Source organism: Pelophylax lessonae (genome assembly GCF_965119305.1).
Source record: "Pelophylax lessonae genome assembly, chromosome: 3".
NCBI classification, from domain to species: domain Eukaryota; kingdom Metazoa; phylum Chordata; class Amphibia; order Anura; family Ranidae; genus Pelophylax; species Pelophylax lessonae.
Window position 1 is genome coordinate 115,095,704 of NC_138770.1, and position 26,028 is coordinate 115,121,731.

Sequence of the window (26,028 nt, forward strand, 5' to 3'; positions counted from 1 at the left end):
TATTGGTCACTGGAAATTCAACATGGGACCTCATGGCAAAGAACTCTCTGAGAATCTGAAAAAAAGAATTGTTGCTCTACATAAAGATGGCCTAGGCTATAAGAAGATTGCAAAGACCTTAAAACTGAGCTGCAGCACAGTGGCCAAGACCATACAGCGGTTTACCAGGACAGATTCCACTCAGAACAAGCCTCGCCATGGTTGACCAAAGAAGTTGAGTGCACATGCTCAGTGTCATATCCAGAGGTTGTCTTTGGGAAATAGACATATGAATGCTGCCAGCATTGCTGCAGAGGTTGAAGGGGTGGGGGGTCAGCCTGTCAGTGCTCAGACCATGCGCCGCACACTGCATCACATTGGTCTGCATGGCTGTTGTCCCAGAAGGAAGCCTCTTCTAAAGATGATGCACAAGAAAGCCCACAAACAGTTTGTTAAAGACAAGCGGACTAAGGACATGAATTACTGGAACCATGCCCTGTGGTCTAATGAGACCAAACTAACCTTTTTGGTTCAGATGGTGCCAAGCGTGTGTGGCGGCAACCAGGTGAGGAGTACAAAGACATGTGTGTCTTGCCTATAGTCAAGCATGGTGGTGGGACTGTCATGGTCTGGGGCTGCATGAGTGCTGCCAGCACTGGGGAGCTACAGTTCACTGAGGGAACCATGAATGCCTACATGTACTGTGACATACTGAAGCAGAGCATGATCCCCTCCCTTCGGAGACTGGGCCGCAGGGCAGTATTCCAATATGATAATGACCCCAAACACACCTCCAAGATGACCACTGCCTTGCTAAAGAAGATGAAGGTAAAGATGATGGACTGGCCAAGCATGTCTCCAGACCTAAACACTATTGAGCATCTGTGGGGCATACTCAAATGCAGTGGCGGTTGGTTCTCAAAAATTTTTGGGGGGCGCAAACAGAAAAATGTAATAGGCATTGCTTTGCGGCAAAAAACGCTGTAAAAAATTGAGTGACTTTGAGGTCGCAAAAGTGTGAAATGGGCCTTCAGTAATTAAGGTATAGTGTGCCCCCTTTCAATGCAGAGAGACCAGCGTGCCCCCTTTCAATGCAGAGAGACCAGCGTGCCCCCTTTCAATGCAGAGAGACCAGCGTGCCCCCTTTCAATGCAGAGAGACCAGCGTGCCCCCTTTCAATGCACAGTGACCAGTGTGCCCCCTTCAACACAGTGACCAGCGTGCCCCCTTCAAAACAGTGACCAGCGTGCCCCCTTCAAAACAGTGACCAGCATGCCCCCTTTCAATGCAGTGACCAGTGTACATGCCCCCTTTCAATGCAGTGACCAGCATACATGCCCCCTTTCAATGCAGTGACCAGCGTACATGCCCCCTTTCAATGCAGTGACCAGTGTACATGCCCCCTTTCAATGCAGAGATCAGCGTACATGCCCCCTTTCAATGCAGTGACCAGCGTACATGCCCCCTTTCAATGCAGTGACCAGTGTACATGCCCCCTTTCAATGCAGTGACCAGCGTACATGCCCCCTTCAATGCAGTGACCAGCGTACATGCCCCTTTCAATGCAGTGACCAGCGTACACGCCCCCTTTCAATGCAGTGACCAGTGTACATGCCCCCTTTCAATGCAGTGACCAGCGTACATGCCCCCTTTCAATGCAGTGACCAGCGTACATGCCCCCTTTCAATGCAGTGACCAGTGTACATGCCCCCCTTTCAATGCAGAGATCAGCGTACATGCCCCCTTTCAATGCAGTGACCAGCATACATGCCCCCTTTCAATGCAGAGATCAGCGTGTGTGCCCCCTTCAATGCAGTGACCAGCATACATTCCCCCAATGCCGAGATCAGCTGCGTGCCCCCTTGCTTACCTGGAGCAGCAGCGGCGGCGGCGGGCGGCTTCTCCTCAGTCCCCCGGCGCGGCTTCTCCTCAGTCCCGGCGGTGCGTCTCCTCTAGTCCTCCCGCTCCCGCCTCCTCCTCGGCCAATGACATGGGGTTTGCCTTGCGGCCAATCAGGAAGCGCGTATCGGACGCGCTTCCTGATTGGCCAGGAGGAGGATCGGTGTGACAATAGCGCATTTTCATTCGCTATGTCACACAATGGGATAGGCCCTTTGCATCACCCTATTAGAGCCTCTGGCTCTAATCAGGTGATTTAAAAAAAAAACCCATTAAGCTCCATGCGTCCGGCGCCCCTGCATGCAGATTAGGGGGCCGGACGCGCTGCTCAAATGGAAGATGGAGGAGCGCAAGGTCTCTAACATCTACCAGCTCCATGATGTCCTCATAGAGGAGTGGAACTCCAGTGGCAACCTGTGAATCTCTGGTTAACTCCATGCCCAAGAGGGTTAAGGCAGTGCTGGAAAATAATTGTGGCCACACAAAATATTGACACGTTGGGCCCAGTTTGGACATTTCAACTTAGGGGTTTACTCGCATAGCAGTTCATACGTTAATGGCTGTGTGTTGAGATATTTTGAGGGGACAGAAAATGTACACTGTTATACAAGCTGTACACTCACTTCTTTATCTTGTGGCAAAGTGTAATTTCTTCAGTGTCGTCACATGAAAAGTGTCACATTTACAAAAATGTGAGGGGTGTACTCACTTTTGTGAGACACTGTAGGAGCAGGGGTCAGAACCATGTGAGCAGTACAGATAATCAGGTAGGAGTTATGTCACCCACTAGTGGAGAAATACATTCTGCAAGAGGCAGGACCCAAGAGTGTCTGGCTAACCCCAGAGCCTCTTGTGATTGAGTCATAGTTGTGTTGGCCTTTGATGAAGGTGATGGACAGGTCGACAGACAGTGACTAGTAATGTGCAAAGTGTGTATATAAAGAGCTACTAGGCCAAGAAGGCTCATATGAAACACAAAGAACAATACAAAGAGCAAAACATTCCTAGAGCTGGGGGAGTATGGGTTGAGGAGCAGAGAGGGATAATGTGTGGGAGCAAATACCAAAGCACAATAAACTAGGAGCAAGATTAGCCATGGGAGCAACTTGCTACCATGAGAAAATGAGAAAGGAAGAATAAGGTAGATGCATAAGATCAGGAACATAGGATACACAAAGATCCAAAAAGGGCAAAAACAGTTGTGGATCAGACAACAGCCTAGCTAATGGCAGATAGATGCATCATTGTGACTGAATTCTGGCCAGTGTTAAAAAGAAAAAAAAAAAAAAAAAAACATTTAGTTTTAGTGGCCCTCATTCCCAGATAGTAAGCCTCTAATGCTAGATTAGATTCAACAGTGAGAAATACCACTTCCGCGTACCTATGTTCCTACTCTGTGAGTAAGCCCTCTACATCTTCACGGTGCAGGACACATCTCCAGTGATCCTATAGGGTACATGAAGGGTGGCTGCATAACTGGCAAAGGAGAGCAGGTTCAAGTAACTGGTCATCCACTGGGAAGGAAGCATGCAGGAGGGAGGAATACAGTAGTAATTTCTGTCCATTTCTGACCTCCTAGACCATCGCACTCATTCCTGGATCACAGGCTCATATGTAACGGGTGCTGGTGAATAAATGTATTGATCTGTGAATATATCCAGTGTCCAGCTGGTAATCGCTAGATGATCCATGGTGTGCTGGTGAACATGTGTATTGATTTAACCACCAGGGTTCATCCAGAAGCTTCTAGGGTTTTCTTGAGAGGAGAGCAATTTCTGCATCTCAGATATGTACCCACTAACACCAATGATCTTTTTAGCTACCTGTAGGGAGGACATTCTTCCTTTTGACTACCAAGAGAAGGAGCATCCCTCCCACTAACCACTACACTAATGTATGGTGGGCTGTAGATATAGTAATTATAAGTAGGGATTTCCTGAGACCATAAACTTATTTTAAGGGTTCCTTCAGTTTAAAAAGTTTGAGAAAGGCTGCCCTAGACTAAAGAAACATTAGAGGCTTACTCTCTGGAAAGGGGAAGGAAGCAGCTACCAATTTTTTTTTTTTTTTTAGCCACTTGTTAGTTACATACAGTACAATATATTTAAAGGTTTTTAGCAAACATCATTGGCCACCCCCACCTGCTGCCATTTATATTCGGTCTCATTCACTCAGGACAATTTAATCTTTGCACTGTGCAGGACCATGTTTACCCACATGGGGGTTTTCCATGCATCCCCATGTGAGTAGTCCTATTCATGTGTATTGGGGCATGGCAACTGCAAGGACACAGCCACTGTGTCCCAATATGACATTCCTTTGGGTGGGGGGTGTGTGGATGCATTGGGGTCCGTGCACACGCAACCCGCACAGTCAAGGATGTCACATTGGGAGCAGCTGCTGTGTCTGTGCAGCTGCTGCATCCCAGAAGACAAGGTTAGGACTGCACCAACACCTGTGCACCCCCGTGCCAGTAAAACACGGCTCTGCATGGTGCACAGATCTAATTGCCCAGTATGAATGAGGCCAGTCACTCGCTTCCTGCAGCCATCACTTCCTAAGTGCTAAGTGACAGGTCTTCTTGCTATGGTTACCGGGCCTGACTGATGAGAGTGCCCAGCCAACTCATGAGCAAATGTGACCTGTATCCAGATCATCAGACCCTGCTTCTCATCTTCTGGTTCAGCCTACAAGCCATTGTAGATGTGTCTCATTCGTGCTGATAAACTCTCTACACCAGCCATTCTCAACCAGGTTTTATTGGAATCCTGGGATTCCTCTAGAGGTTGCTAGGGGTTTATTGAGCAGTTGGGTAATTGACCCCATGTTTGATGGTATCTGCATGGTTCCAGATCCAACTCACTTGGCAGAGCCAGTAGAATGACCGTTTTAGCTGTCTGTATGAGTGGCATTCTAACCACTACTGTAAGTAGGCCATTCTTCCCTGAACTTTTTATTAATTATCCCCTATAGCCTAATCATAGCAGAGTTCCCCTGAGACCTAACATTATTTCAAGGGTTCCTCTGAGGTAAATACATTGAGAAAGGCTACTCTACACTGTGCAGAAGCTCAGACTGGATGTTTTCGTACAATTCTGGCATTTTTTTTTTTTCTTCAAAATGTGGTATTTTTCCTTTTTATAGTTAAAAAAACCCCATTCTAATGGCTTGTAAATGGAACCAAAAGAAAGATCTATCTGTCTAAGAAAATGAAAGATATAAATGAATCTGGGTGCAACATTGCATGGCGGTGTAATTGTAAGGTTATGATGACCTGGTGATGATGGTGTATTAAAGGCTAGCACTCAAATGGTTAAACATAACATTTGTTTGTGTTTCTGTTTTGTTTCCTCTAAATCTGCACCTCGATTTTTTTAGGTACTTGGGTAAAAAGACGGCATGCCTTCATTAGCCTGATCCTTATCTGGTTCTATGCATCCTTCTGGGCCACGCTGCCGTTGGTGGGAGTGGGGAACTATGCTCCGGAGCCATTTGGAACCTCCTGTACATTAGACTGGTGGCTGGCACAGGCTTCTCTGCGAGGAAAGGTCTTTGTAATTAGCATCATGTTCTTTTGCCTTATTCTGCCCACTGTTGTCATTGTGTTTTCCTATGCAAAGATCATCGTCAAAGTCAAGTCTTCTGCTAAGGAAGTGGCAGTCTACGATACCAGAAATCAGAAGAATCACACGCTGGAGATCAAGCTGACCAAGGTGATCTACTGGCCTGGGCTATCTCATTAAACAGGAGAATTTCATTTTCCCTAACGATTATGCTTAGAGAAAAAAGGCCATGGGAACATTCGACCAGTGGAGTAAGTAGCCTAAGACTTTAGGCAAGGAACAATTGACCAGACCTGTATAGCAGTTATTACTCTATAGTAGCTGATTTATTACACTTAAAGAGAAGCTCTACTACCTACCTGGTGTTTGCATGTTCTCCCTGTGCCTGCGTGGGTTTCCTCCAGTTTCCTCCCACACTCCAAAGACATGTTGGTAGGTTAATTGGATCCTATCTAAATTGGCCCTAGTGTATAAATGTGAGTTAGGGACCTTAGATTGTAAGCTCCTTGAGGACAGGGACTGATGTGAATGTACAATCTATATGTAAAAGCACTGTGTTTTTCTGATTCACTCTATTCCTATAAATTAAAAATGTTTGATCTGGAGAGAAAATAGACCAATAACGTTTGTTTTGTCCCCATTCTCACATAAGGAATGTATGTACATGCAGTTTCGCAGGATGAATAGCTCTGCCATTTGTACAGTGCAGTCCCTCATATTATTTCCTCTTCTGGTCAAACATACTTAGCCTATAGTGTTGGGCTATTTTCTCTATTGGTCAAATGTTCTTTAAAGAGGAGTTCCAGCCACCTGTGGTAAAAACAAGAGTCAGCAGCTACAAAAATTGTAGCTGCTGACTTTTAAAAAACAGCCACTCACCTGATCCCAGGATCCAGCAGTGAGCTCACCCCAGGCAGTCTCACTTGCTGTATTCGATCCCCGGTGCTGGCATCTTCATTATGGGCACCCGGTTGTGAGTGACAGCTTGCGGCTTCATAACCGGGTGCCCACTGCAAATGTGCGAGTCGCGCTGTGCATTGTGAATGGTGGATGCAGTCTTCTGGGACCTGTCAGTGTCCCAGAAAACTGCAGGGGGAGAAAGGAAGGAGAACTTCCAATTGTTTAGGAGGAGCGGAGAACGAGTCCTTAAAGCTTCCCCTTTTGGGTGGAGTTCCGTGTTAACTCTTCTGGTTGAATGTTCTTAAGGCTATTTTCTCTTAGAAATGAATGTTAGGGAAGGTTACATTCACCCTGCGAAAGACAGCAAATAGAACATTTTCTATTCACGCATATTACAAACATTATGGATGTTATTCGTGTTGTGCAAATACTGAGACATTTGCACTGCAAATGTTTTATAAATGGACCCCCAAATGTTAGAAGCCTGAAAGTTGCAGAAAGGAGTCTTCAGTGGGTCTTCTGGCTGTAATGTCCAAATGTAATCTAATTTCTTGCTTAAACTTTATCTTGAATCTGAAATTCTAGTTATGCAAATATTATCTAACATCTAAAGAGGAACGGGTATTCTTCTGTGATTCTTTGAGTGCTTTTTGTATTTCTTGCACATCTGTGCAGTAATCTAGAGTGGTGAAATGTTACCTTTGTGCAGGGGTTTCCTGTAATCGAGATCCGTCACTGCTGCTCTCCCACCTTGTGCAGGTGATTGATCTTGTCTCTGCCTCCCCCCCGGAGTTTTCTGTAGGCACCCTGTAGTGGGTGGAGCCTGCTGGGCCCCTCCCACATCTCTGCTCTCTGCATTGGCTTTGTGCAACACAATAATGATGTCACCACTACTTTTGCAAAGTGATATCTGGGTTTGTAAAAGCATTTGGTAAACAAAGTGAATTTATAACCATTATGGCTATCAGGGAATCTATATGAAAATATGGCTGTACAGTCCAGTTGGGCACCAAAGTTTGACCACCCTGCCCAGCACACTCCGTATTCTAGCAGATTTGGTCAGACATGCCCACTAGTACTTTTGACCACCGATACTCTCCTGCCTACAAGTGATGAGGGGTGTGGCCATTAATTAACTATGCCACATAGAGCAATGGAGTGTGAGGGCAGAAAGCACAACTCCATTAGGAGAAAATGTAGTTTAAAGCATTTCCAAGTAGAAAAAAAAAGTTATAAAACATATCCCGTGGCAGAACAAAACTATAAACAAGTGTTATACGTTAACTGAATGATTATCAGCAAGTGCATTATTAGGGTCTTGTATGTAAATAGAAAAAAGGAGGGGGGGTTGGGACTTTGAGTGAGGTCAATGCTGTCTAGAGTAATCCAATCGGAGGAGATGGTATACAAAATATAAGTTTATTATTTGCTACATGATGAGGACCAATCACGTAGCATGTGTGAAATAGGACAAAAAACCCTGTAAATGAATGAATAAATAAATAACCGATAAGGGCACAGACATGGATCAAAAAATAAAAATAAAAAGCACATATCAAATCATGTATACATTCAAATCATAAAAATAAATATATATTGGCAGATACAAAATATCATACAACGGCACAAATATATATATCTCAATTACATAATACATGATAAATATTCAAGTCAACAATACATATGAAATATATGAGAAAAGTCTACATAACCCTAGGGTCATTCCTCTTTCTCATGAGTAAACCATGATCCGTGTCCTGATCACTATGGATACTACATAGCTCTACGCGTTTCGTGGAAATCGCATCCACTCTTCAGGAGCTTTATAAAGACAAAATAGCGAATGGAAGAGATTAACACATATCAACCAGAAAATTACTAGGACAAATCTGGGATTCAGTGGATAAAGATATTGTCCATTGCTGGGATGCACAAAGTGGGTATACGCCTGATCCGGGGCTGAGGCGGGTATGCGCCAGATGGTCCAAAAAGAGGAAAAGAAGAGAGAGAAATAACCCCAATAATGATCTGAGAGAAAGCAAACAGTGTGCATCAAGGTGTAAGAAGTGCAGACAGAGCATCAAGGACTCCTTTTCCTCTTTTTGGACCATCTGGCGCATACCCGCCTCTATCTTTAGCCACTGAATCCCAGATTTTTCCTAGTAATTTTCTGGTTGATACGTGTTAATCTCTTCCATTCGCTATTTTATCTTTATAAAGCTCCTGAAGAGTGGATGCGATTCCCACGAAACGCGTAGAGCTATGTCCTATCCATATTGATCAGGACACGGATCATGGTTTACTCATGAGAAAGAGGAATGAACCTAGGGTTATGTAGACTTTTCTCATATATTTCATATGTATTGTTGACTTGAATATTTATCATGTATTATGTAATTGATATATATATTTGTGCCGCTGTATGATATTTTGTATCTGCCAATATATATATTTATTTTTATGATTTGAATGTATACATGATTTGATATGTGCTTTTTATTTTTATTTTTTGATCCATGTCTGTGCCCTTATCGGTTATTTATTTATTCATTCATTTACAGATTTTTTATTTTATTTCACACATGCTACGTGATTGGTCCTCATCATGTAGCAAATAATAAACTTATATTTTGTATACCTTCTCCTCCGATTGGATTACTCTAGACAGCATTGACCTCTTTCAAAGTCCCAATCCCCCTCCTTTTTTCTATTCACATATAGTTACAGGGTTGGAGGTCCTTGCTGTGATGCCGCAGATCAACTTCAAATGTTTTACACATTATTAGGGTCCTCTCACACGGGCTTTCCGCCCAGTGGACTCCATTTTGCTCAGCGGGGATCGGCAGATCTCACTGTGTAGAGACAGAACTGTCAGATCCCTGCTCTCCTCTATGGGAAATCGGATGAAAACAGACCGCCTGTCCGTTTTCATCTGATCCGATCCTGCAGACGGATGGAAAATAGAGTTTCCCTCCGTCCGGATTTCATGGACAGGATCAGATCGAATAGCAGCGGGTGTCAGCAGACATGTCACCTATTAAATCTGCTGCTCCATAGGTGTGCATGGAGCATCCGATCAGGTCCGCCTGAAAAACTGACAGGCGGCCTGATAGGAAAGCCGGTCTTAAAGGGCCCTTAAAGGTACAGTATATGTGAGTGCAGCCAAACATGCTTTCTTATACAGAACTATGAATGCTCCATCTAGTGGTCATTTGTATAAAAGCACTGTCAGACTTGATATCTGTTTCCATTTGGAGGGAATAGCATAACAAGAAGTGAGTAACAATCCTCTCAACAAGGACACAGACAGCTATGAAATATTGCCTCTAACTCTTCCTCACTTTGCTGAAAAATAAGAGCCCATTCACACCAATGTATATTGTGTTAATATAGACACGCTGAGTGTGCATTTTTGTCTATCTTACATGCATTGTGCTAAGTAGCTCATCCATTTAAATTTGCTGCAATCTGCCAGAGATGATGCATGCCATGCTTTTCATAATTGAATGCACAGGTCGGTTACATCTGTCACTGCAGTGCTTTGTGTTATTGTGTTGGGGTGCTATTCAAAATGAATGGCAATGCCCACAGGTTGCAGTGCATTTGTGGTAACATATGGTAAAACATGCATTTTACAGTGAGGTTACACAGCGCACTGTTGTAAATGGGCCTCAATATATTTTTATCGCTGACTGCAGTACCAGGAGAGGTTCATCTAGTGCCCAGGGCAAGAATAAGAAACCTTCCTCCCCCTCTCCCCTTCCTAATGCAAGCCATAAAATGGGTGCCCTACCTGGGCCTATTCTTTGCCCCTTTGCTTCGAGTGTCCATAGTTGGTATGGGATGTGTACTGCACATGCATAGCCATATATTTGCATTCTAGCAGATAACAGATAGTTGCATATGCATGGCGTGTTTTTGTGTCAGTTGTGGGTCGATGGGTTGAAGAGTGGGCATGTTTAAGCAGTAGCTGTCAAAACAGACATTAAGGTGTGGCTTGCTGGTTGGAAACCATTCATTTGGAGCTTACATGTGGTGAAGGAGCATCTCCCCCCCCCCCCTCCCCACGCTGCATCCCAGGTAGCTGCCCCTCCTGCCCACCCTTTGTCCCAGCACTGGCTGACTGTATTACTGTTGGCAGGATCACAGGGGGAAGGAAAAGAATGAAAATCATAAACATACAAAGATTTGTTGAAACTTTCCCTACTTTTTAAAAAAAATTGCCTGAAGTCTCATGGTAATATCAGTGGGCAAACACCATAATGGCTATATGCTGCAAATGTTTTCCAATCAAGAATAGATAATTGGGGTGAATGGTTGTGAGCAGAGTGAGAAGTGCAATAAAAAAGTACCAAAGGAGCAGCAAATGCCCATTTGGTGCTTCATAAACATATCACAATATAACGCTATATAATATCTATAATAATAATACTTATTGAAAGTACCACAAAATGTACAAATATGTTCTCCTTCTTTTGACCACCAGGTGGCGATGTTGATCTGTGCAGGATTCCTCATTGCATGGATTCCTTATGCTGTTGTGTCAGTCTGGTCAGCTTTTGGAAATCCAGATTCCATCCCAATCGAGTTTTCTGTGGTACCAACTTTACTGGCAAAATCAGCGGCAATGTATAATCCCATCATTTACCAAGTTATCAACTGCAAATGCCCATGCTTCAGATCCAGCAAGACGCTGCAGAAATCAAATTCTAGGTACAGTGTGACAAATAAACCCAAACCATATCACTCACCAGTATTCCCTGTTTTAAATGCTGAACTGTCTATAAATGACATTTGTTTTAATTGGGCAGGAGAGACGAAAAATAATTTTTGTATAAGATCCACTAATTTCAAAGGAATGTATAAGCATAGGAGGAAATACTTTATGCTGCATTTTACAGCGGAGTTCCACCCTGGATTTTTTTTTTTAAATACCCCCGGGACAGTCAGGGCTAGTACATTCCACAATGGCTAGCCCCTGATCTGTCCCGGGTTGCACTTACCTGTTAGGAAAAATACTTACCTTGAAAAAGTCTTGTCCAGCGCTGCCATCTCAGATGTGTGCAGCTTGAAGCCAGCGCGATCCTCTTCAGCGTCCTCTTCCGCCTTCTTCGGTCCCACGATGCCCTGCGCCGGCCCCGCCGTCACTTCCGGGCGTGCGCGTCATCCCTCCACAGCTTCTGGGCATGCCCAGAAGCTGTTTAGAAGGGGATGACGCGCACGCCCCGGAACTGACTTTGGGGCCGGTGCAGGCGCAATGATTCCTGGGAGCGATGACGTTCAGCTCCCAGGAATCATTGCAGAGCCAGGAAGTGACGACGGGCCGCGGCCGAGGAAGGAGATAGAAGGAAGTAAGGTAAGTATATTTTCTTCGCTACGAGGTAAGTAAAAAAAAAAAAAAAAAATGCGATTAGCCATTTGTTTTTCAGGTGACCCGGAGCGAGAAGATGGAGGTAAGTATAAAATTAGGGTGGAACTCCACTTTAAGAATGCCATTTGATGGTAATTAAGTTGGCTAAACGTTCTCATATCCTGAAACCACAGGCAAATCCTCACAGGAAAAACAAGCGTATCTAATTTAAAAAAACTGGAAATTTACTATCAAATAATTACCATCATTTTCTTTTCCTGATGGACTCCCTGGCAGGATAAGTTTGGGTAGCCACACCCTCGCTTCTACCCCATAGGACCCTACTCCCATTAATTTTTAGGCTGAGCCAGAGGCTGCATTCTGTAATTAGCCTACTTATGACCATGGGCGTCCGCAGAACTTTTTTCAGGGGGAGGGGGGCATAATTTTAAGGTCACCCAATGCCCCGCCCCTTTTCAACAATGTAATGAAGGGGAGGGGCTTAGTCATTATACTTATTTTGAGTATATTCCCTTAAAGCATGTTATACAGCACAGTGCTTTGCTGTGTAATTTGGCCCCTTCTATCATCTAAAATACCTGGCTGATCCTGCCTGGCTATGTCCTCCCCTCTGTAAACTGACCACGGTATACCATGGCTGCTGAGCCCTGACACCGTGGTCAGTTTACGTGCCTCCATCATCCGCAGCCCTCTTGTCCTCCTCTGTCCTCTCTCCCCCCCTCCCTCCCTGCCTGTCTGCTCCTGTGTCAGTGCCCTCCCCCCCTCCTCTCCTGCTGCTGTAGTTTCATTTAAAGTTTCATATCCTGTCTACAGTCTGTTTAATAATCCTGTGTGCCCCTGTGTCTGTTTTTTTTTTTAAAATAAGCCATTCTTTACAAGTATAGAGTGCCACCCGCCGCTCACGTGACCCGCCACCTCTCTCCTCCTCTCATCTTCCCCTCCTCCTCCCCTCCCAACTGACATCAGTGAGGAATCCTTGGCCCTGCCCGCTGCAGGCAGCTGTCAGCCGGAGAAAGGAGAGAGCCGACGGGTCACGTGAGCGGCGCTCGGCCCTCTGAAAACTGGTAAAGAACAGCTTATTTTTTTGAAACACAGACACACAGGCACACATGATTATTAAACAGAACAGACAGGATGGTATAAAGTGACTTAACAACCACTTAAAAGGGGAAGTTGAGATTCCAAGGGGGGGGGGGCATTTGCCCCCCCTTGCCCCTACCTGCGGATGCCCATGCTTATGACTTTGGGCGGGAACTCCTGCTGCCATGGAGTCCATCAGGAAAGGAAAATTATGGTAAGTATTTGATAGTAATTTTTTTGTTTTCCTGACAGCCTTCCATGGCAGCATAGGTTTGGGAACTAACTAGCCCAAAAAACAAGGATGGGATGTCAAAAAGTAGGGTTTCAATCACAGACAACAAACTTTATGAATAGATATTGATAGCATAAGGAAGTTATCTACACCCAACAAAAAGCCAAAACAGCTTTAATGGAAGATATATCATCCTCCAACTATTCCTGGCCCCCCTACACAGGGAGCCCACAAAGCAGTCCTGGATGAGTGTGTGGTGACTGCCTCCATAGGAACCAAGCCCTAAGCTTTATAAGCCTAATGACTAGCTGGAATGACCCATCCAGCAGAAATTTGGGAAGACATGTATGTCCTGCTGATTCTACTAGAGAGAGTGACAAATGTGTCCCAAAACTCTGAGCAAAACAGTAGCTTGAGAGCATGCTTGAAAAATCCCAATATCCGTGGAACGGAACCAGTTATTCTTGGTGGTCCCGCATATGAGATGAATAAATCCTTTGTTTTAATAGAATGCTGAAGCCACCTCAGATTGCCACCCAGTATGGATATATACACTACCCGTACTGGGCAGAAAGCCACAAGGATCCCCTTTTGGCACAAGGCCCAGATCCCGGCAATCTCCTGACTGAGGTAAAGAACCCATAGAAAGGCTTCCTTCATGACTGAGACTTTACCCAAAACTGAACTGAAAGAGGTTCCACCTGGAGCAGCAAGCTGTCAAGGGGCCTTAATAGCCCTGATTCTGGCCAAGCTTCCTGCTGAGGATGTAGACCTAGAGAGATTGACATTATGGCTCAATCCTAACTCCAACTGGACTGGAGGGGATCCCATCTGGAGCTGTAAGTCACCAAAGGATCCTACCTACCCTAAAGCTGTAATCTTGGCAAACTTCCTGGCTGAAGAGCTAGCCCTTACAGCGCATGTCTTCATAGCTCAGACTTTACCCAGGCTGAGCTGCAAACAGATCTCATCTGGAGCCGGCCAGAAAGCCCAGAGCAAGAAGTTAACCCCTTCCTAGAGAGACTTGGTTCTCCTTTAAATCTCAGATGTAACCCCCCCATCAAAGTATTGGATGAGTAAGGGATAGTCTACCCAGGAGACATTGGATATGACAGGGACTGCAGAGATTTGCCCTCTAAGAGAGCTTTAGGATCAGTTGAAGTCTGGAATGTACCTGACCAGAGGACTGAAGCAAAGAAAACAAAACAGTCCAAACTGAACAAGCTCTATTTAAATCCTTTTGTAGGATTTATATATAGGATTTATATATATTAGCTTAGAGAAACAGCCAAGCTTGATTAGTCTCTTCTTGCCAGGATGAGAAAGTGGAAGGGATGAATATTGCTCTTTTCGACAGAAGATCTTATCAGAGAGAAAGGACTTCAATCCAATACCCCGGTATCAAAGGCAAGAACCAAGGCCTGTTTGGCCAATAGGGAATTACTGCAAACACTGCCACTGTCTTAGCAACAGACCCCCCCCCCCCAAAAAAAAAAACTGTATATGGATCGAACTGGAAAGCATATGGCCTGTGAGACCTTTCCTGATCTGACACAGCATCCACACCCAGGGCTTGGCCCAAGCCCTTAGGGAAAAGCTTTCCAGCTTGTAACAGTAATGAGATGGTACCAGATATAACTCTGAAATCTTGTCCAGAGATAAAATCCACCAGGAGGGACCTGTATGTAGGAACCACTTATTGCCCAATTGGGCCACAGAATATGGATTCTTCCCAGATATTCTATTTAGATTTAAAAGAGAAGGAAGATTATACTCCACCAAGATCACTTTCATCTCTACCTCTTCTCAGTGGACTGACCCTGTAGGTTCTGATCTGCCCCTGATGTAGGATACCACTGTGAAGTTGTTCAGCCTCACTGGAGACTAAAAAGCCTGCTGTCAGATGACAAAAGGTGAAGGGAGCATGAAAGAGCTGGCCACAAAACCAGAGTGTTAAAACTAACTTCCCAACCAGGGAGTTCTACTGGCAAAACAACTTCCTGACAGGGGAGTTCCACTGGCAATAACTCAGCAGCACAGAAGATTTATAACTGTGCCAGCACCCACGGCTTCATCTGCCTGTTTGCAAGACATGAATCGCTGGGTGCATGATCAACATTTTTCAGGACCGGGGGACTTTTCCATCGCGCACACCTCAATATAGGGATGGGAGAGATCATGGTCCTGATCATCAGGTATTGAGAACCTGACAGGTGAAGAAAGGAAAGTCAGGAATACCCAGCATCCTACCAGCAGTATGCTCTAGTGGCAAAAAGGATGTATCCTGAACCGTGATGGATTAGGCTCTCAGATACACAAGGATTTGCGTAGGAGTCACAAGACCCTTTTTGAAAGACTAGCCAGTCAATCTCTTGTAGGGTTCTGAGAACTCCCTCTATATACTTGACAGGAATGCCTGTCTAGAAGAGGAGTGGATCGAGAGCCCAACCAGCAGACATATATGCTGCGTGACGTCTTAACCCATGTAGAAACAAAGATATTTTAGAAGACAGCTCTGGGAATCGGAAATAGGCATCCTACTGAGCAACAATAGTACACCTCTTAAAATCACATCTGCTAGAATTGGAATTGCCATCCCTAGAGACGGTAAGAACCACGTTGGCTAGCAGAACTTGCTTTTTGTTGCTGGAGCAAAGAATTCCTCCTAGCACAGTCAGAGGCATGAAGGTGGTTGATTGACCAACATGGCCTGAAGTGCTTGACCTGGAGGTCCAACCGTCCAAGATAAAAGCAGAAGAGAGGCAACCAGATACCCATAAGATACATAGGGGTGGCACAAATATGAAAAAGGCCAGTAAGCAACCTTTCCCCCAGAAGTGGAGCTCTTTGCTGACTACTTGGTTGAGGACCCTTTATCTCTTCAATTCTTTCTGCACTCCAGGCTGGAACTGCAGGAGCAAACTTTTGGACTTAGACACTGGCTCTTGAACTGCAGTCCTCTTTCATTCAGCAGATATCTACTCTGAGGGAAGGAGGCCAGACTAAACACAGCTCTTGGCTAACAAATGAGGCTAGCCCTTGAAGGGTACTGTTTAGACTCTCACAATGAAGACAAGATTGTCCTACTTGTAGAATTATTCTCAGCTTTTTGCTATCAAATGAAGCTAGCCCTTTGAGGGAATTGTTTAGACTCTCTCAATGCAGACAAGAATGTTCTACTTGTAGAATCATCTCCAGCTATTTGCCATCAGGATAAAGCTAATCCTTGAAGGGGCAGAATAAACTCTTGCAATGCAGACCAGATTGTCCCACTTGTCATAATTATTATTTAGGATAGAATATTCTTCATCCTTACTTCCATTGCATTGGAAGGGAGACAAGGGTTAGGGCAGGCTCCCAGGCTGGATCTGTAGACAGATATACCCCTTAGGGACAAGTCCAACACAAGGCTATCACCAGAAGACACTACACCCCCCAAGGACACACCCAATCATCCTGATTGAGTATACCCCTGAAGGACACAGCATCCTCCAATGACAACTCCATGTATACGGCTAAGCCTGTATATGGCTCATTATTCTGGAAAACCTCTTCCCCATAAGTGCCTTAATCTGACATCCTGCAGTGCAGGTAGAAGTGTCCTGGTTGGGGTTTGAACTTGAGCAACCCAGTACTGCAAGGTGCTGACCACTAACACATTCTGCTGCTCTGTCCTTCTGTTCAATTTGCATCCCTCTTGAAGAATGATCTCCTAGCTTAAACATCATAAGAAAAAAGACAATGCACTCCTTTGGATGTGCTAATTGCATTGCAGGTACCTCTGCCATTTTAGGCATCCTAGCAGCCTACGAAAGGAGGTACAAAAAACCTGCTCAAAGCTCTTCCTCAGCTGCATATTCCTTTAGGAATTGTTTGAAGAGAGGTAAATTGACCAATTGACTAGTCCTGCAAGGAAAAGCTTGATGTTGTAAGAGTAGAGAATCCTTGCACAGGGAGAGTTGTAACAGACTGCTTTAGAGTGTCTTGACTACCCGTGTCAACCTGATGGTCACTGTCATCTTGCAACCTGGATGCCTGAACAAGGCAGGAAATTCATACAGAGTTTTACCAGCCAACGCATGAGCAGCAAAGACCCAATTTACGGTGTACATAATACATGTAGATCTGGAGACGTCCAATAGCAAGTGTCCATTAGTCAGCTTTTCATACACTAGGTCTTTATGAGACCCACAGAAGGGCTGCCAATCCATGAACAGTATCAGTAGGGAGACACTGCCCCCCCTCCAGCTATAACCTGCATAGAGCAAACAAGGCACAGAGGTATAAGGTGACAGAGGATTTGTTGCAGAAATAAACAAATCTCAGTAAGTTTAAGGGAGGACTCCACAATTTTAAGAAAATAAATATTATAACATGTACAATTGCTACTCAAGCCATGCAGTAATTTATTAAACAACCTTCCCAATACAAACTGTAGCTGCTGAAGTTTAACCTGTTCAGAGAGACAAAGTAACAGTGGTTTGTTTGCTAGGTAAGAGTAAACCCTAAGGGGTTAACCAATAGGGATGATCAAACTTTTCAAAAGTTCGGTTCGACCAGAACACCCGAACTACCCGAAAGTTCGGCCCGGATTTCAGAACCCCATTGAAATCAATGGGACCCGAACTTTGGTAATCAAAACACACTATTTTGAAGCCCTAAAACCCAATAAATGCCCCTAAATAGTGCCTAGGGTTCTGGGTCATGCCCAGGGACTATTTTTCACACAAAAAAAGTTCTTAAAAATTTTAATTTTTGATAGAGAGCCAAATATTGAACAAAAATTATTGAAAAAAAAAAAAGAGATTTCTTTGCATTTAGTGTCTGGGGGGTCTAAAAAGTGTACCTGTGAAGTTTCAGCTCTGTAGCATGTCCAGAACCAGAAAAAAAAGATTGTTTGTATTAGAATTGCTATAGAACAGGATAGTGGCTCCCCTATTTTTACACCTTGCCGGTTTTGTAGCAGGCATTTTTTTGGGCATGTTTTGGGAGTCTTTGGAGGCAGGCATAACATCAGAACTTCTGTGTAGGGGTATATATACACACACACAAATGTATTTATATATACACATACACATACACATATATAGGTGTGAAAGTAGCAGAACACTATGCTTGCGCTAATGAAATAATTAACAGGCATATGGCTTCTCTCCTTTCACACCTATATGTGTGTATGTGTATAAATACATATAAGTGTGTGTGTATATATACCCCTATACACCAGTTCAGATGTTATGCCTGCCTCCAAAGACCCCCAAAAAATGCCCAAAAAAACGCCTGCAACAACACACCTGGGCGTTTTTGTAGCAGGCGTTTTTTGGGCATTTTTTGGGCGTCTTTGGAGGCAGGCATAACATCAGAACTTCTGTGTAGGGGTATATATATATACACACACACATGTATGTATATATACACATACACATATATAGGTGTGAAAGTAGCAGAACACTATGCTTGCGCTAATGAAATAATTAACAGGCATATGGCTTCTCTCCTTTAACACCTATATGTGTGTATGTGTATAAATACATATAAGTGTGTGTGTATATATACCCCTATACACAAGTTCAGATGTTATACCTGCCTCCAAAGACGCCCAAAAAATGCCCAAAAAAACGCTTGCTACAAAAACGCCCAGGTGTGTTGTTGCAGGCGTTTTTTTGGGCATTTTTTTGGGGGTCTTTGGAGGCAGGCATAACATCTGAACTTGTGTATAGGGGTATATATACACACACACTTATATGTATTTATACACATACACACATATAGGTGTGAAAGGAGAGAAGCCATATGCCTGTTAATTATTTCATTAGCGCAAGCATAGTGTTCTGCTACTTTCACACCTATATATGTGTATGTGTATATATACATACATGTGTGTGTGTATATATACCCCTACACAGAAGTTCTGATGTTATGCCTGCCTCCAAAGACCCCCAAAAAATGCCCAAAAAAACACCTGCTACAAAAACGCCCAGGTGTGACAGCCGGGGGCGAAGCCACCATCCTGTTCTATAGCAGATCTAAGAGAAACTATCTTTTCTGTATAGCGGTCACCCTGACATGGAAGGGTTTGGTCACCCTGCCATAGCAGTCAGAGTCAGTTAACCCTACACTACACTACAGTCCCCTGACACTTAACACTTTCCCTACAGAAACTATATTTTTGAATCTAACTATAGTGGAAAATAGTACCCTAACTACACTAGATATCCCTTTCCTCACACTAATAATTGCTAAATGACACTTTGAAGCAGGAGTAACAGAACTGCTTCTACTCTCTTCCACAGCCCCTGTATTACAATGCTAGAGATTTGGCAGGGCTATATTATATACTGGGGGGCGTATTCACTAATGATTGGCCTCTGGACCCCCTAGTCACTCCAATCACATTCCTAGCATTCTCCTGCCCCTTCAATTGGCTTTTACTGATGGTTCTGGTCCAATCACGGGCTTTTAAAGCCCAGTTCCTGTCCCATTGCATTTTGGTTGGTTCTGGTTGCCGAATTCTGAACTTTTTCAGCAAAAAGTTCGAAATTCGGCCGAATTTCGAACAGTCAATGTTCGGGTCGAACCGATGGTCGACCCGAACCGTTCGATCATCCCTATTAACCAATGCTAAAGAAATACTACCCCAGGAGACTTCTCTACACAGGTGATTTCATTAGACAGAGCATTCAACACAAAAAGAAAAACCTTGCTAAAACAAATAGATATCTGTTCAGGACAGAAGGCAACTGCACCAAACTTTGATAAAAACGCCGCAATGCACATCACAGCATAGACATCTCCATATGTTTGCATTTTGTTTTTTTTTTTTGTTTTTTCTAACACAAGTGGAGTTACTCCCCAGCAGCCCGCATGGCATCTGGTCCCTTCTCCTGACCTCAAGCCAAACATACTCACATATCCTGGACCTCGTCCACAGAGCAATCGATGCATCCGCAGGGCGACCTGGTTCCCAAGAACAGCAGAGCACACCGTCATGCTGGGCACACTTTAGAGATCTCCCGCTTTTAGCAGGGCATCCAACCTAGCGCAACTGCTCGCCATTGGCAGAGCTTTCGTTATTACAGGTATCAATCTTCTGTGCATGTGTGCCATACACCACCCTGCTGTTAGTCAGGCATGTGTTGACTGCTGGAGCCATCCTGGAACTTCTGGAAACCACAGGACACTTCTAATATCCGCATGGCTGTCCTGCGTGAGACCCCAGTACCCACATCTTCCAAAAGGTAGGAAACTTCATACAAAATGGTCCTTATGAGTGAGGAGGACAAAAAAGGAACGCTGCCTCTGGCTCAGCCGGAAAATTTATGGGAATTTTGTTTGTTCACTTTGCCGCATTTGAATTTTAAAAAATTGGTAAATTCGAAGAAAATTTGAAAAAGACATAAAACAAATTCCGAATATGAATTCCGAATATGAATCCCGAATGCGAATTGAACGAATCAACTGATTTGAACGAAACAAAATAACTAGATTAATGAATGTAAGCGAAACAAAACAAATTTCTCTGTAGGAAACTATGGTTGTCAAACTGGCTGGACTTCAAAGGTCAGCCTTTGTTCATCATCTCCATTACATGGTGGGTTGATGGGACTAGTGTTTATAAAAGAAAGATAGGGTTGCTTGTGCTATCTTTTCAACTCACAGGTAGTGACAAAGATACTTAATTTCTGGCAAGGCCAACATGTATCTTGCTGAAAATATTCCTTGCCTGAAAATAGAAAACAAATGTAGCCATCATATCTAAAGGCTGGTAAGCTGCATATTTTTTTTTTTGGGTTTAGATAAGCCTCTGTTTACTGAACCAGAAAACCACCAGTCATCATATGAAAGGATGCAGAATAATGGGAACAACCAAGTCAGATCAGAGGGTTCTGGACACAAGGTCCACTATTGTTTCTGCTAAGAGAGACATGAATACTGCAATCAATCGAAAAAGTGAAACAGATAGGAAGACTATTTCAATTAGCAAACAATCCACAATAGTAGAACGTATTGTTATTCATTTATATTTCTATACAGCTTTTCTCCCTGGGGACACAAAGCGCTTATCAAATTGGTATTGGGACAGTAACCTTGGCCGCCGCGCACAGTAGAATATCATACTAGAGGCAATATTAAACAAGAGCCAATTTACAAACCAGTATGTCCTTGAATTGTGAAAGAAAACCCACGCAAATATAGGGAGAACATTTAAACTCCATCAGATTGTGTCCTGGCTATTTAAAGTGGTAGAAAGGTCTTTTTTTTTTTTTTTTTACTTGTATCTACAGGTAAGCCAATAATAAGGCTGCAGGTATAGTGAATATCCCCTAAACTTGCACTGTTTAGGAGATATTCACACTGCATGCAGCCGGGGACTTCACCACCACATGCGCTCTGAAGGGACAGCATACCCAAGCCATCTCTTCAGAGCTCCGTGCTGCAGCCCTGACTCCCATGTGCATGAATGTCCTCCTCACGGCTCGGGAAATTAGACAGCCAGAGCACGTAAACCTGGAAGGAAAAGCGGGTGAAGATGGAAGCCCTGTCGGTGATAGCGCACCCCTGGAGGGCTTCGGTCTAAAGTAAGCATGGTGATGCATACTAGCACATTATGCCATTGCGTTGCAGGTTTTTTTTTTTTTCTGAGGACAACATTGCTGAGGATAAAAAAAATTTTCTGAGGACAACTATGCTACTTATCTAAGAGTATTTACTTTAAAATGGATGTCTTCTACACCCAAATGTATTTATTCATTTCTAATTAATATTTACATAATACCAACATTTTATCCACCGAGTGAGGACTGGGCTGGAGGCAGGGGGGCATTTTCGCCTAGCCAATATTAATAAGATATGTTGGACTAGTGAGTGGGGACTTTTCACCAGACCTCAGCCAGAGCAGAAAAAGGTGGTTAATGATGGGCAATATTTGGCTACCTGTCCAGAGCTGTGATCTTTCATTACCAAATTTGGCTCAACCTCAATTGCAACTCTGAGGTGTCATGCAACTGATAGGACCAAAGCTCTTTAGGCTCTATCTTTCCTGTAGGTCACAGGAATGCACTTCGTTCTGCATTCATGAGAGTGTATTTTGCTGCAAGCGGGCCAAAGTCCACTGTCGGCTGACATCGCTCAGCTGGTCAAGACTCTGGAGGGATTCCAACTTTAATGTCGAGATCCACCTGGATGCCTGGCCAGCAGCTGGATCAGCCTCCTAATGCATCTAGTTCCCGCCCTCTCCACAGTCCAGCACTCCAGTAAGCACTGGAGGGGCAGAGCAGATTAATGACAATCACAGGTTCTCTATGCTCAGTGAAGACTGAGAACTGAGCGATTAAAGACCAATCTTAGAGACAGGATCAGATCGCTGCTGCATCCACCTAGGTGAGTATGTATATTTGATTTTCAAAAAAATGTCCCCACTTCTCTTTTAAAGTATAACTAAAGGCAAACCTTTTCTTTAGTTTTGGATAGAGGGGAGAGGGATTAGAACATCGGTCAGTTTGCATTGATGTATGTGCACCTGCTAGGGAGATTCCCCCTCTCTATGTGTCCTGTTTACCATTTGCATTATAAGTCAAAGTAAAAGGAAATCCCACATTTTGGTTTGTCCCCAAAAAATCTTCCAGGGAAAATCTTCCAATGAGGACAAGGATGTCCTCTCATTCCCTGTTTTGGCTATGGGACAGAAAGTGAAGGTAAATCTCCCAATTGGGGCACAAAAAATGAATGGGTTTTAACCCTACCTTACTCTATCCAAAAAAAACACATGTTTTTCTCATAGTTTGAGTATAAAAGTAACTAAATGATGAGGATTATTTGTGAAGATGGCACTGTGTTTTATGTAGTATTTATTGTAAGTGAGTCAGTATAATATTAAAAGAATGGCAGTGATCTTGTTCAACTCATAAAGTACTTGTTTATAATTAATTCATACAATTCTTTATTCACATCACTTACCTGTAAAGAAGTATTATGTCCCACAATGTGCAGGCAGCTAGATCCTGGAGGAAAATTCACTGCGGGATGCCCTCTCCTCTTTCTGTCTCTGAACTTCCAGCACTGCAGAACAGCAGTACAGATAGTCCAACTGGGACACACCCACTTCTGCTCTCACCACCGTTGAGAAAAGTTTTTTTTATTGATTACACTGCCTGTAACATAATCTGTGAGTGAGGAAGAATCTGATCTGCCACAGAATTCCCTCCTTATTTACAGATCATGTTACAGAGTAATCAGTGAAATGATGGAGGCCATCTGTACTGCTGTTCTGCCTGAAAACCCAAAGCTGTTAATCTTTGCAGCAGCAGAAATTCAGAGATAGGAACAGGATGGGCAATCCCTGAAGTGAAGATGTCCCAAGAATGTAGCTGTCTGCAAAGCTTCGGACATTCAGTACTTCATTGCAGGTAACTGATACTGTATGACCAAAACTGAAAGGATTCAGCTTTAAAAAAAATATGGAGTACATCTCTGCAATACACGTACATTTCCCGTGGTTTTATGCCTTTCAAAGGCCCTGCAACTACAGAAAAATACCTGCTGATATTCCAGAAATGTGCTCAGTTCCTAATTTCCTATTCTGGTCTGACAACCCACAGTATTTTGTGGACTGAAACAATTATTTTTTCTAAACTACTCAAAGTCTCCCACTATCCTATTCTCCACAACACAGACTAAATATTCTGTAGTCCCAAGATAAGAACTTGGAAGGCAAATTATACTTGAGATAATAATAATGATAATGATTGAGATAACACGGGAAGTGTGCACAGGACACAGGACAGATCTAAATTTTAGACATGAGCAACAGGTATTTTTTTGCACTTATCAGATATAACATAACACTTTCAATGGTAAAGGTGCCAGTCCAAAAGGGATTTGTGAAAAGAAGTTCCTTTTTAGAGTTTATATACACTTTAAGGGCTCATGTACACACAGGCTAGGTTGACCGCCAGCCGTGGGAAAACGCAGAACAGGATTTTGCCGTGATTTTTCTGCGTTTTGCGGCCGGCAGTCAAAACGTTCCTATCCTGAACACGATTCTTCTGCGGTCAGGAGAGGGAGCTTGAGGGAGGTTGAACCTCCCCTAAGCAAAGCAGCTTCTTAACTCTTGTTAAAGCTTATGTATACATGAACACTGGACATTTTTGCAGCTGCTTAAAGGGGCTTCAGGCATTTTTTTCTCTGTCTCTAAACTCCCCTGCATGCTAGTCTATGCATCCACGTGCACAAAGGCTTTTAGAAGTGTTTAATGGCAGGGGCTTTTAGAGGCAGAAAAAAACCCACTGCCATTATCATTCAGGCCAATGGAATGAATTAACACTCAAGCACTTGACACCTGTAAACGTGCCTAAACATGTTAGTGCTTTTACAAGCGTCAGGTGATTTTTCTGCTATAGGCTCTGAGGAAGAGGCGAAGCCTCGAAACGCGTAAGCCTAGCTTCAGAGGACGCTATATCCTTTGGTTCTGATGCGGATGGCACTATATCCATTTGATATGCTTATACCAATACATATAATTATAGAGTATAATGCACTAGGCTGGTGCGCCTTTGTGTTTTGTTCTTTGATTTTTCTGCCATAACACTGCTGCCAGGGGGAAAGGCTTCTAGGAACATTAGCAAAATGTATTGTGTGCATGAGGCCTAACGTTTTTAAATAAAATAATAGCCCGCACCTAGCTTTTTTAAGAGAAGAGGGCAACAACAACAGGTAACAACAGGCTTCATTTTTTTATTTCCCAGTACACATTCCCTTTACAATGCAGAATAAGGAGGAACAGTAACATTTGTAGGATTCTGGTAAATGCAGACAGCAGAGCTGTTGTGGTTCTATTTTTTTTTCTTTAAATATTAAACTGTTTATTTTTTATTACAGGGTCTACACTATAAGCAGAAAATCCCTACCACCAACAGAGTAAAGAGGAGAGGAACATTTAAAAATGGACTGTAATTATTAAATTATTCAAGAGATTTTAGGGAGACCCTTGTATTTTAAAGAAATGTTTATTTTCCCATGTCTGTACATTAGATCTATATATGAACAAACCTTTGTAAAGAAAAATGATTTATTGTAAGGCTGTGCCATCACTTTAAAGTTTTTTTTAATGTTGTAAAATGTAATTATAATGGGGTTTATTTTGAAAAAAAAAATTGTTCAGAACCACTTTTGTTGAAAGTTTTTCTTAGGAGTATGTGTTATTTACAGAGAATTTCCAGACTAATTTTACTCCGTAAAGGGTAAGTACGTGGAGTTTACAGCCGATTTGTGAGCACAAAGAGCAGTTCCCATATTTTGCACAGAAGTTCAGTACCCAGGGATGTATGTACTAAGATGGCACATGTGGGTTGATGTCTATGAGAATAGGAGAGGGATGGGACTTAGCATGAGTTTTGATCTGATGCTTAAGCAGACCTCCCCGCTCTTTCACTATCCAGCAAAAATTCCTCAGCAGATAATAGGGGTCTATTTTAAATTCCTAATGAGCTGCAGCATACCAGTTTTGAAGCAGAAGTGGAGGCTTACAAGAGTCCCTGGTCAAACACAAAATGACTAACTGACAACTCCTGGTTATTTTTGGGATTAGCGTGGTGAAGCACTGGGCTCCAAGCTGATTATAGGATTGGATTGTTACCAGGTGGTGGCCCTCGGGTTTGCCCCACCAAGGGGTTGCAGGAGCATGGTTGCTATGTTAAGGAGATGGGATGGAATGTGGTAGCAGGTTGGAGTCCAGGCAGGGATCAGGGCAGGTACAAGAGTAGCAAATGTCTAGGCAGAGATAGAGGTAGGTGTCAGGCAAGAGAGTGGTTAAAGTGGTTCTAAAGGCAGAACATTTTTTCCTTAATGCATTCTATCCATTAAGGTAAAAAAAAAAACCTTCGGGTGCAGTTCCCCCCCAGCACTGCCTTATACTCATCCAAGAACCATCTCGATCCAGCAATGTGCATGAGAGCAGCAGCTCTCCCGGGTCTCTCTCCCTATTGGTTCCTGCTGCTGTCAAGTCA

General features: G+C 43.5%; 1 protein-coding gene across 1 annotated transcript in view; it reads left to right on the plus strand.

The window, feature by feature from the left end:
• The window catches only part of OPN5 (opsin 5), a 203,033-nt gene extending 177,264 nt beyond the window's left edge, over nucleotides 1–25,769 (plus strand). The window contains exons 5-7 of the mRNA XM_082252505.1: nucleotides 5,257–5,591; nucleotides 10,828–11,054; nucleotides 24,902–25,769. Coding sequence (XP_082108631.1) covers nucleotides 5,257–5,591; nucleotides 10,828–11,054; nucleotides 24,902–24,944 — 605 coding nt within the window. The 3' untranslated portion in view covers nucleotides 24,945–25,769. The remainder of the gene's footprint in view (nucleotides 1–5,256; nucleotides 5,592–10,827; nucleotides 11,055–24,901) is intronic.
• Nucleotides 25,770–26,028: the final 259 nt, after the last annotated feature.